General features: G+C 39.3%; 1 protein-coding gene across 1 annotated transcript in view; it reads right to left on the bottom strand.

Moving 5' to 3' along the window:
- The window catches only part of scn4ab (sodium channel, voltage-gated, type IV, alpha, b), a 58720-nt gene extending 53772 nt beyond the window's left edge, over positions 1 to 4948 (bottom strand). The window contains exons 1-2 of the mRNA XM_060904499.1: positions 4730 to 4948; positions 2676 to 3000 (exon numbers count right to left, since the gene is read on the bottom strand). Of these exons, the coding sequence (XP_060760482.1) occupies positions 2676 to 3000; positions 4730 to 4830 (426 nt within the window). The 5' untranslated portion in view covers positions 4831 to 4948. The remainder of the gene's footprint in view (positions 1 to 2675; positions 3001 to 4729) is intronic.
- Positions 4949 to 16117: the final 11169 nt, after the last annotated feature.

The following is a 16117-nucleotide window of genomic DNA, read 5'->3' as shown; positions in this document are numbered from 1 at the left end:
TTTCAGGCTACTGACACCAACATAGATCTGGCAAAGGCATGAACATGTGATAAGCTTCACCGATCACTCACAAGCTCCTCTCATATTAAAGCAAGCACATTAATATAAACCTGTGATTTAATGTATGTTATAAAAAATGTAATCAAAAGCTTCTGACCAATCAGAATGCAGAACTCATCAGCGCTGTGATATAAGTTTGCTGAATCTTATATCTAAGTATTTAATATTTCCTAACCCTCATGGCATTTCATTTGTAGTTCCATGATTCTGGTTTTTCCTGACTGCTTTCCTGGTATGTCATCATTTTGTTATGAACGCAGTGTGTTTGTTTATGCCCATGAGTAACAGGTCAGCCTGGGTTACACTTCAACCATGATTTCCGGAAAAGTCAAAAGAACGCCAAAAAGCCTGTGAATGTGAGTCACCAATAAATATCTGACTGTTTCTGCTTCCACTATGATGCAAGAACATCATGAGGCCTTTCATGAATGATGGTTTTGTTTTTCAGACTTGCAGAACATCTGGACTTGCGGAATTGACTCCACTGCAATTAGTGGCTGTGAGTTAAATTTAACATGACACGGTGTGGCCAGACTGCTCTGATACATAATTCTGTCATAACCTACACAAATAGTATAATGCAAAGATCTTTTTTATCACAGCACACACCCTTAGTGTTACACCTAGCACTCCTAAGGGTTCTTCAGTTAGTCCCTCTGGGGATACAGAATGTGGGAAAAGGTTCTGTGTACAACACGACAGCACAGGGCAGGACAGGGGGCCATTCAGAAACAGAGTCCAAGTAAGTTAGTAAGTACAGAAACAAAAATATGCAAATAGATAGATAGCCAGCCAGCCAGCCAGATGGACAGACAGATGGACAGGTAGACAGACAGACAGACAGACAGACAGACAGACAGACAGACAGACAGACAGATAGATAGATAGATAGATAGATAGATAGATAGATAGATAGATAGATAGACAAGTGAGCAAGCAACAAAAATGCATGAATAAATAAATAGATAAATAAATAAATTGATTGATTGATTGATTGATTGATTGATTGATTGATTGATTGATTGATTGATTGATTGATTGATTGATTGATTGATTGATTGATAGACAGACAGATAGAGAGGCAGACAGACCAACAAACAGGTAGATAGATAGATGGATAAGCAAACAAACAAGCAACAAAAATGCATAGATAGATAGATAGATAGATAGATAGATAGATAGATAGATAGATAGATAGATAGATAGATAGATAGATAGATAGATAGATAGATATGCAAGGAAGCAAGCAAGCAAAAATACGTCAGTAAATAAGTATGTACATATGTAAATAAATAAATAAATACATAAATGGGTTAATAAATAATTAAGCAAAGATAAAAACAAACAAACAAATAAATAGAAAGGTGTGCAAGCAAACAAAAATGTGAGTTAGTCAATAAGTATATAAATAGATAAATGGATTCATAAATAATCAAGCAAGCAAAAATAAATGAATGAATAAATAAATATACAAGTGAGCAATCAAACAAAAATACACAAATAAATAAGTAAATGTGTATGTAAATAAATAAAATAGATAAATAGACTAATGAATAATCAAAACAAATTAAGTAATTAATTAATAAGCATGGCAGCAAATAAACAAAAACAAGTACGTAAATAAACAAACTAACTAACTGTAAAAAAAATAAAAATAAAAAATTAAGAATTCCATGGACCCCTTCAGTACTGATTTATTTTATGAATATATTGCAATGATTCAAATTCTGGGCTCATTATTTAATTTTTAAATGTGTAAATTATTACTTTTGGCTATTCTGGGTGCCATAACATTTTCTTTTCACACAACACGTTTGTATTAAATTGTCATCAGATAAAATTAGTTGTCATTTACAGACCATTTTGTTGATGAGTTATTGTGGTTTGGGTTAAACCCGTTCAATTCAAGTTACCAGTCAGATATGCTAATAACGATAAAATCTCAATATGTACATCAACAGCAGAAGCAGCAGCATTAAAATATAATTTAATAAATCAAATTTGCAGGCAGCTTGGCTACAGTTCACAAACCCCACTGGGGGAACCATGGAACCCTTTCAGAGCTGGGTTATACCATCTCATCTCATCTCATTATCTCTAGCCGCTTTATCCTATTCTACAGGGTCGCAGGCAAGCTGGAGCCTATCCCAGCTGACTACGGGCGAAAGGCGGGGTACACCCTGGACAAGTCGCCAGGTCATCACAGGGCCGACACATAGACACAGACAACCATTCACACTCACATTCACACCTACGGTCAATTTAGAGTCACCAGTTAACCTAACCTGCATGTCTTTGGACTGTGCGGGAAACCGGAGCACCCGGAGGAAACCCACGCGGACACGGGGAGAACATGCAAACTCCACACAGAAAGGCCCTTGCTGACCACGGGGCTCGAACCCAGACCTTCTTGCTGTGAGGCGACAGCTCTAACCACTACACCACCGTGCCACCCTGGGTTATACCACTGAAATTATTTTCTCACTGGGGTCTACTGGAGGAAAAACAGCTAAAGCCATTTCTTCTACTATTTCTTATTAAACATTCTACAGCTCACAGCTTTCAGTGCTCATGCTTAGTGAAAACACAGTGTACACAGAGGATCCACGACTGACTTTCTTGGATTTGTAGTAGGGATCGAGCTCTTCCAGAGGGATGTTAAGGAGCTCAGGTGGAGGGTCTCCATAGATAAATGGTAAGGATTTTCCAGCTTCCAGGTCTTTGGAGGGTTTGGGCAGTTCCTCCTCAGGGATCTCAATATTCTCAGCTTTCCTCTGTGCCTCTTCAGCATCTTCCTGGGCCTTGAGTCGCTCACACTCAGCCAGCGACTCCGGCGTGAAGCGGTGAAACGCATCTGTGCCTGCGTGGGAGAGCAAATGCGCCATCTTCACATTCTGCTGGACGAGAGACGAAACCAACTCGGGGTCTCTCAGCAACGCCCTGCCAAGAGAGGAGAGAGAGGAAGCAGAGGTGAGCGAGTGAAGGAGAAGAGAAGAAGAGAAGAGATTAACAACAACAGTCTCCTCGTATTTTCGCATCGCTAACATTTTCATCTAAAACACATAAATGAAGACTAAAACTATTTTTTATCACAGTAAAAGCTCAACTCTCCTCCAACAATTTGTCTTTTATCACAAGCTGCATAATTGTCTGTGTTGCAACACACTCTTAATGTGTTATATCAATCTGCATCAGATAAATATTTACTTACAACTAAAATAAAGGTAATCATGGGGTTTAGAAAAGAATTACATTATAATTTGTATTACTGATCATCTTATGATATCTTTAATCAGATTAACAGTCTATAATATATCACAGCTCTGTTGAATTCTGGATTCTGATTGGTCAGAAGGAAAGTGTTGATTAATTTTCTATAACAGCAGCTCTAACAGCAGTGCAGCTGGAAATCACAGGTTTATATTAATGCTGTTCTTCAAATACTTTATTGTTTCTATAGTAACAATGTACACAAGGAATTTGTATTATGGACACTCAAAATAACATGTTTAAAGCATGTGTAATTCTTGATACAGCGATGTATAGTTTAAGGAGATGTTTATATAGCTATTATAGATATAGCTATTATAAAGCTGTAATTTTACATTTTCTAATATCTTCAGGATGTCCAAAAAAATCTAATTCTGAGTTTGTGCTTTGCAGGTTCTCAGTAACAATCAGCTGTGGGGTTATTTTTGTTTTATTTACTATTAATTTCAAGAGAGAGAGAAAAATAGAGGCGTATGAGGGAACAAATGTTTACCTGACTCCCTGATGTTCCACAAGATTAAATGATAAACTAGAAGGGCTCTTGGTAGAGTGCCTACCTCCACCAAACCACATATCCAGATTTGCATCAATATCTGAGCAATTGTTCTTTGGCCCATGGGGAAGCTTTCCTCCAAAGTTCATCCAAATCCGTTGACTACTTTTTGAGTTACATTGGGAACAGACAAACAAACTAGAAGGGCACTCGGTAGAGTGCATACCTCCACCAAGCCACATATTGTCAACACTAAAACCAAATCATCTGAACCTAGGATAATACTAAAGCTGTCCACCAAATTTCATCCAAATCCGTTCACTACTTTTTAAGTTACATTGGGAATAGACAACAAAAAAACCTGGATCCACATACATATCTTGATTTGCATCAACATCTAATCAATTGTTCTTTAGCCCATGGGGAATCGTTCCTCCAAATTTCATCCAAATCCATTCACTAATTTTTGAGTTACATTGGGAACAGCAAACAAACAAACAGATGCAAAAACATAACCTCCTCCGACAAAGAGGCAAAAAGTAAAACATGTCACTCTTTAATAAATAAAAGAATGTTCTGTTTGGCAAACTGTTGTGTTATAAGAGGAATAAAACACCTCAGTTATTGAAAACAATCAACTTTTGGATGGTAAGAGTAAGTCCACTTCACTTAACACAAGCATTTATTCGGATTTCATTACAAATGAAAGCCCTGAGCACTAACAGACAGATAAATCATAGATAGACAGATAGACGATAAATAACTGTCACAAACTGAATCCAAAGAAGGAAATCACAGCTCAAAAGTGCATCAATGCTGCTGATCTCAAGAAAACAATCATAAATTGCCAAGAAGCTAAAAGCCCTATTCCTGCCCCAGCACGCAGGATTTTTTTTTTCTACTTACACTTGTTGCGGCCATAGTTTCAGATTTTGTGCTTTCTTTGGCTGCGCAGCTCGATTCCTGAGCCACACATCCAGCAGGGAGATCTTTCGCTTTTTCCCCATAATCGCTACCCGACTGCAGTGAAACACTCTGTGCTGATGAGGAAGGTCGGGGTGCACTACAAGCCTGTCATCCAACACACACTCCACACTCTTATCCTGCCAATACTACTGGACTTCCAGCCCCTTTACAAAGTCTGAAAACTGTCCTGAGAACAATGACCTTATTGCTGGGTTTTTGGGGTTTTTTTGGTTGGTTGGTTGGTTGGTTGTTGTTGTTTTTTTTTCACTGGGAAGTGCATGAGTAGAGACCTATATTCCCTGTGATGCTGTAAGCTCAGAAATTATCTGAAGGACTTTGATCTCAATACTTCATCATGGAAATTGCACAGGTTGTATTCTTGTAACTTGTAACGTAGCACCAATAACCTGTTTGTCATTATATTTGCACTACTTCACCACTACTACCTCTGCCATCTCTCATTGATGCAATTATTATGTGCAATAATATAGGCCTTAAACTATTTTTATGCATACTTATATATATATATATATATATATATAATATCTCATCTCATTATCTCTAGCCTCTTTATCCTGTTCTACAGGGTCGCAGGCAAGCTGGAGCCTATCCCAGCTGACTACGGGCGAAAGGCGGGGTACACCCTGGACAAGTCGCCAGGTCATCACAGGGCTGACACATATAGACACAGACAACCATTCACACTCATATTCACACCTACGCTCAATTTAGAGTCACCAGTTAACCTAACCTGCATGTCTTTGGACTGTGGGGGAAACTGGAGCACCCAGAGGAAACCCACGCGGACACGGGGAGAACATGCAAACTCCACAGAGAAAGGCCCTCGCTGGCCACGGGGCTCGAACCCGGACCTTCTTGCTGTGAGGCGACAGCGCTAACCACTACACCACCATGCCGCCCATATATATATATATATATATATATATAATTTATGTATATATGTGTGTATATATACAGAGTCTACCTGTAATATGCAATTTTTCCAAGCCTCTCAATAAGGCAATTTTTCTATACTTTTTCACAGTAGATAATGCAAATAGCCCTCTGTATTTAATCCTTCATTTGTCTAATTTTTATTTCAGTTTTATTTGTTATCTGTTTGACATTTTCTTGCTACTGTAACACGTGAATTTCCCCGATGTGGGATGAATAAAGTGAATCTAATCTAATCTAATCTAATCTAATCTAATCTTAATCTTTGCTAACTTTTGTTTATCTCTCAAAATGGACTTTTCCAGATGATATATTTAACTGTATGATGATGATGATGGTAATGATGATGATGATGGATACACTCAAATTTTATGTTATTTGGCCAGTTTGTTTTTATTTCATTTGTTTAGAGAGTAACACAGTGTCACTGCCTCACAGCACCAGTGTATCCAGTTCCATCCTGTTCTCTACAGATTTCCTCGAGGTTCTCCAGTTTCCACCTACCTCAGGTTTGAACACTTATCCTGCTCCTATTGTACTATCTCCTTATTGACACATATTTCCCCCTCTCAGCATGCAAAGGCCGTCCCAGTGTGATGTGGTTTTGTTTATTTAGATATGCACTCTTATTTTGACATGTCATAGTAATTCCTGGTCCTGTCTCCTCCTCCTGAAACTGTGTAAACCTGTTACTGGTCACCTGAACACAGTACTGTCTTGGACTTGCACTAATATTCTTGTCTTATTCAGTTTGAATTTGTTATTATTATTTGGTTTTGAATGTAAATGCCTCTGCATGTCCTCAACCTCAACCTCTGGCTGAGTCCCCATTCTTATAGTCATCCAGACATAAAATCCTGTGTGTTTATAGGTGCAAATACTTTGCTGCATATGTCATTAAGGATATAGCTGTTTGGTACACTGCACTTGGTATACACTGATCAGCCATAACACTGACAGGGGAAGTGAATAACATCGATTATCTCATTACAGTGGCACCTGTCAGGGGGTGGGATATATTAGGCAGCAAGAGAATAGTCAGCTCTTGAAGTTGATGTGTTGGAAGCAGGACAAATGGGCAAATGTAAGGATCTAAGCAACTTTGACAAGGGCCAAATTGTGATTGCTATATGACTGGGTCTGAGCATCTCCAAAATGGCACATCTTATTGGGTGTTCTCAGTATGCAGTGGTTAGTCCCAAACAAAAGTGGTCCATGGATCCAAAGGACAACCGGTGAACTGGCAACAGGGTCATGGGTGTCAAAGGCTCACTGATTCACATGGGGCACAAAGGCTATCCCATATGTTCCAATCCCACAGAAGAGCAACTGTAGCACAAACTACTGAAAAAGTTAATGCTGGCTAAAACAGAAAGGTGTCACCATTCACTTTTTCAGCAGTTTGTGCTGCAGTTGCTCTTCTGTGGGATTGGACCATATGGGATAGCCTTTATGCCCCATGTAAATCAATGAGCCTTCGACACCCATGACCCTGTCACCGGTTCACCGGTAGTCCTTCGGATCCTTGGACAACTTTTGGTACTGTATGTACTAACCACTGCATACTGAGAACGCCCGACAAGATGTACCATTTTGGAGATGCTCAGACCCAGTCATCTAGCCATCACAATTTGGCCCTTGTCAAAGTTGCTTAGATCCTTACATTTGCCCATTTCTCCTGTTTCCAACACATCAGCTTCAAGAACTGGCTGTTCTCTGGCTGCCTAATATATCCCACCCCTTGGCAGGTGCCATTGTAACGAGATAATCAACGTCATTCACTTCACCTTCACCTCTCAGTGGTCATAATATTATAGCCGATCAGCATATGATGTATATGGTGGTAGTATATAACCTATAAATCAGGATATGATTCTTCTGGAATATTTGGTTGAGACAGGGCTATAAAGTGAACAATAAAGATGCAAAAACAAAACCTTTCATCTGATCCATGTTGTGTACAGTAAGGATAGCTTTTTAATGCCAGATAGATAGACAGATAGATAAAAATAATAAATAACTTCTTTTATTGTTACATTCTGGTAGGATTGATTTTTTTTATACAAGTCCCTTTTTGTGTTTGTTCCTGGTAAGTTACTGGAACTGTATCAATGGGTGCCTTTCTTTCTATTGAGTGGGACTTTAAGGCGGCTTTTCAGGACAATCAATGGTCTGAAACTCTCTCACTGAAGCCATGACTCACTTTGAATGCACGCTGAAGGAGCAGCTAATCCAAAAACTAGAGGGGTGCAAAATTCCCAGAAGTACCAACATGAGTACCAACATGTCCGAGTTGCAGTCAATGATTATTTATAGTAAGCAGTAAGTTACAGTAAAACTATTATAAGTTAGTATAATAATAATAATAATAATAATAATAATAATAATAATAAATGATTATAAGTTATATTACATTATACTTAAGTTATAGTAAATTGTCCAAACACTGAGTTAATCTGATGTATGAAAGGATTAAAAAGTTGTTGTTGTTGTTGTTGTTGTTGTTGTTGTTGTTGTTGTTGTTGTGGATATATTCAGATATCTGGTTACTGATTGGTTATTAATAAAAAAGTAACCTTAGTTTAAACTGATTAAGCTTTTTTTCACAACTTTATTGGCCTTCAAATAACAAAACAACACATTCACAAGACATGCAAATGAAACAAAGCCACGGGAAAAAAAAAAAGGAAGGTCCAAAAGGGTAAGCACGAACGCGACCTAAAGCCCCATACAAGGCACCTCCCTACTAAAACGTTAATAATCTCGAAGGACTTAGGTGAAAGAAAAGCACAAGTAAAATCTATTGTTGCCAGTGGCAACTACAATTACAACAGAGACTCCATGAGCAAGGCCTGCCAGTATCAAAGCATTAATTAACTGATCCTTGTAATAAAAATCTTGAAAGACTTTAAACTAAGGAAATTACTAGGTGTAGCTAATTTGCATATGAGGTTCCAGAGTTTAGCACCGCGACTGAAGAAAGAGGACTGAAAAGTAGCAGTTTGACAAAAAGGTGTTTCTAAGTACTTAATTTCACTAGACTGGGATCGTCATGTGCGACCATGACTTACATATTTTAAGAAACTAGTATCAATGTCAACATGTCCGTATAAAACCTTATAAAGAAAAATGAAGGCCTTGACTTTGCAGTCATATGTAAGAGGTAAAGCTGGTTTTAATATCATAATGATCACTGTGTGTGTGCAGTGGCGGTTCTAGACCAAAATTACTAGGGGCGCCAAGGTGGGGCCAGTGTTTTTTCAGGGGGGCACATATAAGGACAAAACATGGCAATATTAAAGCATTCAAAATGTTTTGTTTAGTTTATTTAAAACCAAAACAAAATACATTGAGCATAAATACAATGAGATAAACATTCTGTCTCAATAGCCTAAACATAAAATAAATTGTGCTCAATGAATCTTAAAACCATGTTTCTCTTTTTTGTAAAATAAGATTTCTATTTTTGCATACAATGAACATTTTATCTGTACAATGACACTTTAAATTCACAGCATGAATGAATTTTCTTTTTCACAGCATGAGACTTGAATGTACAATCACTATCTAAATCACACTGTCATCATCTCACTCTTTCTTTATGTACAGTAGGGGGGAAAAATAGAAAGAAAAAATAAATTCACATACAGTGGTCTCAGAATCACCCTATAGAGGTTTTCGACCTGACGTCATAGGGTCACGTGATACTGTTTACGCCGGCATTTTGGAGGTCAAACAAAGCCACGCTTATCAACAAACAACGCTTATAATATCCATCTTCTTCATCGCTTACTTTTATCGTAGAATGCCTGATACGTGTTGTGCAGTTAGCTGCCACAACAGAAGAGGGGATAAACCTGGATTAACATTCCATAGGTTCCCGGCCGATCAACAGCGTCACGAAAAGTGGATCGCGGCGATCAGGCGAGAGAATTGGCAGCCCACCGAACACACGCGTTTGTGTGGCGAACATTTTGTCTCAGGTAACTTTTCCAAAAGTTTAAAGATATCGTATGCGAGATAAATGACAAATTATACATGTAGCCTAGCACCTAGCCTACACGTAAGCCCTGTTAGGCGGTGTTCAGGCTACCTGGCACCTGGCCCCACTAGTCAGGCTACGATGGTTTTATCTTTATACATCCATGGTTTTATATACGTGAGACAGGGACCGCTCGGCCTCATCAATGGGGCTACCTGGCACCGGGCTTCTTACTTGTGTTTCGGCGGCTTACGTGTAGTCTGGGTTTAACATACACGGTGCCCTCAGGCGAGGCAGAGCAATGTTTTTGGGTGGGATGTACTTTTTAGATGTGAATATGCAATGGACAAAACTAGAATTCGATACTAGACATATTAATTATTATGCATTTTTCTATATGATTAATGTAACTCTCTCTCTCTCTCTCTCTCAACCTGGAGACTATTTTTCTAACTGCAATGAATTTACTTTTATTTGGTATCACGTTGAAGTAGACTGTTATTGAATTTTTTTTTTTTGCCACAAAATGTTGTTGGGGTGGCACGGTGGTGTAGTGGTTAGCGCTGTCGCCTCACAGCAAGAAGGTCCGGGTTCGAGCCCCGTGGCTGGCGAGGGCCTTTCTGTGCGGAGTTTGCATGTTCTCCCCGTGTCCGTGTGGGTTTCCTCCAGGTGCTCCGGTTTCCCCCACAGTCCAAAGACATGCAGATTAGGTTAACTGGTGACTCTAAAATTGACCATAGGTGTGAATGTGAGTGTGAATGGTTGTCTGTGTCTATGTGTCAGCCCTGTGATGACCTGGTGACTTGTCCAGGGTGTACCCCGCCTTTCGCCCGTAGTCAGCTGGGATAGGCTCCAGCTCGCCTGCGACCCTGTAGAAGGATAAAGCGGCTAGAGATAATGAGATGAGATGGGAAAATGTTGTTGAAAATCTTTGCATATGTTGCCATGGCAACCATTCACGATGTCAAGGTACTGAAGGTCTGGCAAATCACCGACACTACACCGTTGCAGTGGCATAAACAGGTGATTAGGTAACGAGTATGGGTCACGTATACCAGCCTCCATCAATTTTTCACGATATCTGCTCTTACTTTTACCATCGAGATGCTGTACGGTACACAACAGTGTAATGTCGCTCGATAACCCACATGTTGGGCTAGCAGGAGTCGCCATTGTTGTGACCACCAAAATGGCGCCATCTACTTGTAGACATGGCAATGGTCACGTGGGTCGAAAACCTCTATAGCATTCACAGCAGGCTGAAACACTACAACAACAAGATTCTGCGATTGTGACTCCTTGAGAAACGGTCTACAAATGCATCAAGGTTCAAAGCCTTGGACCTTCTGGATTCAATGCTGAGCACACCAAGATTGCTTAGACGCTCCTCACTAATGGTGGATTGGAGGTAGGTCTTCACCAGTTTCAAAGTGGAGAAACTCCGCTCACAAGAGGCAGAGCTCACTGGGAGTGCCACAGCTATTTTGCATAGTCTAAAGAGCTAAAAAAAAATACTTCTTTATATGGCTCAGTGAAACCTGTCAACGCTACTGTATCTGATGGCTTTTCAATCAAAAAACTTCAGACGTGACAGCTGTTATCTCTCACATCCGAAGTTTACAATTTGCACTGCTGCTGGTCTTTCTGCTGCAGGTAACAGTGTGCATGTAGCGCTTTAAGGAGTCCGTGTAGAACACTCCGTCATGTCAGTTCCGATCTTCGAGCCAGCGCACATCAAAATTAATAAATCTTATTATCTGTTCAGCACAGGGGCCACAACAGGGGCCAGGAGCAATTTTACAGGGGCACTGGCCCCCGTTTAAAACCGCCTGTGTGTGTGTGTGTGTGTGTGTGTGTGTGTGTGTGTGTGTGTGTGTGTGTGTGTGTGTTTATAACTGTCTTCCAAATACTTACTCGTGCTATTTTCATCAGTTCTTCCCTCTGGGATCCCTGTGCTTCCCAATTTCACAGCAGCTTGCTGATATTAAATGTGTCTCTAATTGCAGTTTAGCTGCTCTTCTGATGCATTGTATCTCAGAGTTTGTTTAATTTGACACACTAAATCCTTGTTTCTCGGCCAGAAATCTCTCGGCTCCAGTTCCAACAGCCTGATTACATATTATACACTGCTTTACACAGTATACTGTAGATCTCATTTCACTGAACCTGCATCATTTTTTCCAATTTACTTAAAAAGCTTTTTTTTTTTTAATAAATCTCATCCTAATATCAGTTCTGATGAAACAATCCTAACCATAGCCGAGCACCAAAAACATTTCCCCTGCTAAGGGATCATCCTGATTGAAGAATGAATGAGAAACATCAGTCTTTTTTTATATACTTTATTAATTCCCAAAAGGAAATTTGGCTCTGCTTTATCTCATCTGGACAGTGGGCAGTTGTGCTACAGCATCCAGGGAGCAGTTGGTGGGGGTTAGATGCCTTGCACTTCAACAATGGATGTAAAGGATTCACTCATTTTCCCTGCTGGTCCAGGGACTCAAACCAGTGACCTTTTGGTCCCAAAGCTGTTTCTCTAACCTTTAGGCCATAGCTACCCTAGTTTTGCTGTAGTCTCTGCTCAAAACCTGTTCAACTCTATTTTTCACTAATATTTCATAACGTTTCATTTGTAGTATAAAATTTTGACCCAGATGTGTTTTCAAAAGCCGCTCAGTGAGTTCATGTGTACATTTAACAGTTATTCCACAAAATTGAGTCGTACATGAGCTGATAGCCGATGAGGTGCATAGCACGGAGTTGTCTATAAGCCATGTATGATGAGATTGAGTAGAATAACTGTTTTATTCTATCCACATTCATTGGATTTTGAGAAACGGAGCATTTTTATTTATATTTTTTGCAAATTCGATAAATAAAAACTTTATACAAAACGTCCAACAAAATCATTTCCAATTAGAATGTAAACAAACTGGCGAAATGACAGGAGCATTTTGTGAAAAATGCGATGATAATAATTCTTGAAAAATAAAAATTATATGCACAGTATGTTTTTTGGGGGGTTTTGTTTTCAAGCAGAGTTTTTATTTTGTCCTTGGTTGGTTCAGCAACATGCTCTGACATTTTGTTTTTCTCTACTCACTGTATATGAGCTGATAGCCTAGTAGTAGAGTAGCTAATCAGGGCATGCGATTGCTCATATCCAGTGAATGTGGATAGAATAAAACATGTATACTCCTGAAATATAATGGCGATATAATGGTGGTGAGATGCTTCAAGGAAAAAAAATAATATAAAATAACCTATAGCTATGGATGGTGTGTGCTGTCTTCATGAGGAAAGTACTGTATAACAGAAGTATAACTTGTCAGAGAACGTTCTAATGCTGTTAGAAAGTGTAAATGCAAATCTTCAGGAAATAATCATGAAAAGTTTTTAAGACGTACAACTTTAGATTAAGACTAAACCATCATATCAGGATAAATGACCTAGTTTTTGAAATAATGCTTTCATTTTTCTTCAGATGGTACAACCTGGTTTTACGCAAATGTAATGCCTGTGCTTCAGCTGTCTCACATATGAACAAACTCACTTTTCCTGAAGTGACCCAGGATCACAGGAGTTAAAGAAACAGAACGTCGAGGTTAAAGGATTTCAAGCATCCATCAAGGCATTACCGGGAGCAGGAGCAGCTGCTGCAGGCTATCACACTGCAGCACGGTGTTCAGTTACACCTCTACAGATGACTCGGCTCATTCCAGCTTCTCTGTCACTCTCTCACAGGCCCTGCCCACCACACTATATCCCTGCTCAGTATCAGGATGCTGTGGGATGATCACCAAAGGGCATCTTTCATTAACGTGAGTGGAATTTAAGATTAAATCATCATTTTGGAAAAATATGATATATGGTTTAATAATGACACGGAGATCTGGCCATAAAAACGTCTTTCATTTCCACAGAGAGATTACAAGGGTTCGGTACTTGATGTGGGTCATGTGACAAAATGGAAATGCTAGAAACAAAAATATATATTTGTTTAAAAAAAAAGACTGAAAACGAATACGGTAAGAGCTGACCAAATAAGCACCTGAATCAAATTCTGTAGATGCACTCACAGGCCACTTTATTAGGAACACTCATCCATACACCTGCTGTTTGTACAAATCAAGAGCTTCAGTAAATGTTTACAATGTTCAAACATCCGAATGGGAAAAATTGTGACTTTATTTCACTGTGGTATGGGTGTTGGTTTGAGCCAGACAGACTGCTGGTTTGAGTATTTCAGAAACTGCTGATCTCCTGGGGTTTTCATATACACACACACAGTCTCTAGAGTTTACACAGATAGAATGGTGCAAAAAACACTGAGTGAGTGAGTGACGGTTCTGTGGGTGGAAAGTAAACAAACGCCTTGTTGATAAGCGAGGTCAGAGGAAAACGGCCAGATTGATTCAAGGTGCTTTTGCCAGGAAGGATATAGTAACTCATATAATCACTCTTTACAACCATGGTGAACAGAAAAGCATCTCAGCATGCAACAGAAAACAGAACATATTGGGTTCCACTCTTGCAGCCAAAGACCCCTTCGCATGTTTGTAAACAAACCGACCATTGCTAGGATGCGCGCGCAGCCTGGACTCAGAAACAATGGCGCTGCCCATAGACCGGCATTATGAGCTGTCAGATTATGCAAAACAATTGTCGTTACAAGATCAAGAATGCTACATAAATAAGTTAACTCTAACAAGTGGACATCGCCTACCGGATCCGCATTTAATTAAAGAGTGGACGGACGATGTTAGTAAGTTCCCTGTTATACAATGGCCAGATATATACTCGTACCTTATTGACAAGACTTCAGTGTACACCCACGAAAAACTTCGTGCCTACAAGTCTTTAGACGCATATGATTATGTTATGTGCGGGCATGTACAGAACGTGTTTTACACTGAAATTGATGATGCTAACAATATTCATTACATTGTGTAACTATGACCCAGCTAATCAGACAAACGTTACCAAAGTATTTTGCTACATCAATAAACGAAGACTAGAAAGAATAAAAAAGTAAGATTTAATAAATAGCCTGATCTTACCTGTGATGAAGTGGGCGCTGCAAACCCACGCATTTTTGATAGTGCTTTCATCCCAGTCTACACGTTTGATGGCTTGTAGTCATAGACGTCGGCGATTTTTTTGGAATGGGTGAGATCCTGCTGGAATTCTGTACATTTTAACCCCATCACTGCTACGATTCTGACACCCGACAACACAACAACTAGGCATTTCTTCCAAATATTTCTTCTCTTCTCTACCATCGCCAAAAGTCAGTCTGACCGTCGCTGAGTCTTTTTTGAGTCCAGGCTGCGCACGCAATTTCCTCTTAAGTATGAATGATGTTTACTGCGAAGGCTTGCTTTATTTCTTAATTAACGTGTTATTCAATTACATTTTCGGTTTTAGTAACCTTACTGTATATCATGACTCATATTGGCAACTAATTGCAGTTAAATATTATACTTATCAGCCTATTCGGTTTTTAGCCATGTTGAATTTAGCTTATTTGGTCCACGGCAGGCGTCGCTTATCCGTGCGATCTTCACGAGACTTGTGCGAGACTTCGAAACGTGAAGCATCAGCCAGACCACAACTAGGTGTAAAACACGTACTTGGCATCTTGTGTCACATTTATTCCACCAAATGAAGTGTTTTCCAAACAAAATATTGCACAACAACGAGTTTAAATGACGATTACTGCCTACTTTTTTCAAACTTTCCTGATCGCTATCAAAACAAAACAAACTTCCGGCTTGATTACATCAGCATTCGAAAGAGGGCGCGCGCATCTTTTGACAACGTTGGCAGATGTTGGTCTTTGAGTTCCGCTGTACATTTTACTTCCGTCCTACGATGTCTCGCACAGGTCTCAATGAATCTCATTTATGGCCATTGCTTTGACATATGGACTGATATATTACAGAGCATATTTCAAATACTCATAACTTGCTATAGCAGTGACAAAATAGCGATCAAAAATGCATTCCGATATTTAATAGAATGAGATAAATTTGATGAATGAATGAATGAATGAATAAATGAGAATTCTGATGATAAAAAATTTGCCTTCAGTTCCCCTTTAAAGTGGCCAGTGAGTGTGTGTGTCCATGTGTAAATATCAAAACATAGCATAATATATGTAAATATAAGCCACATATGGGGCATGTCAACATAAAAGGATGTCTGTGAAGATTCTCAGTCATCCAGGTCATGGTAAACTGTGGGTGGTAAAAGAGAGCGACTGGACTTGCTTGAAAATTCTTGAAGACGTTTCACCTCTCATCCAAAAGGCTTATTCAGTTCTGTCTGACTGGTAGGGAGCCTCAGGTATTTATCCTCTCATGGATGAAAAGCTCATCTAAGGTGTTGTT

This window comes from Neoarius graeffei, chromosome 22, assembly GCF_027579695.1.
Source record: "Neoarius graeffei isolate fNeoGra1 chromosome 22, fNeoGra1.pri, whole genome shotgun sequence".
Lineage (NCBI taxonomy): Eukaryota > Metazoa > Chordata > Actinopteri > Siluriformes > Ariidae > Neoarius > Neoarius graeffei.
The sequence above is the reverse complement of the archived record's forward strand: the minus strand, read 5'-3'. Positions and strand labels throughout refer to the sequence as shown.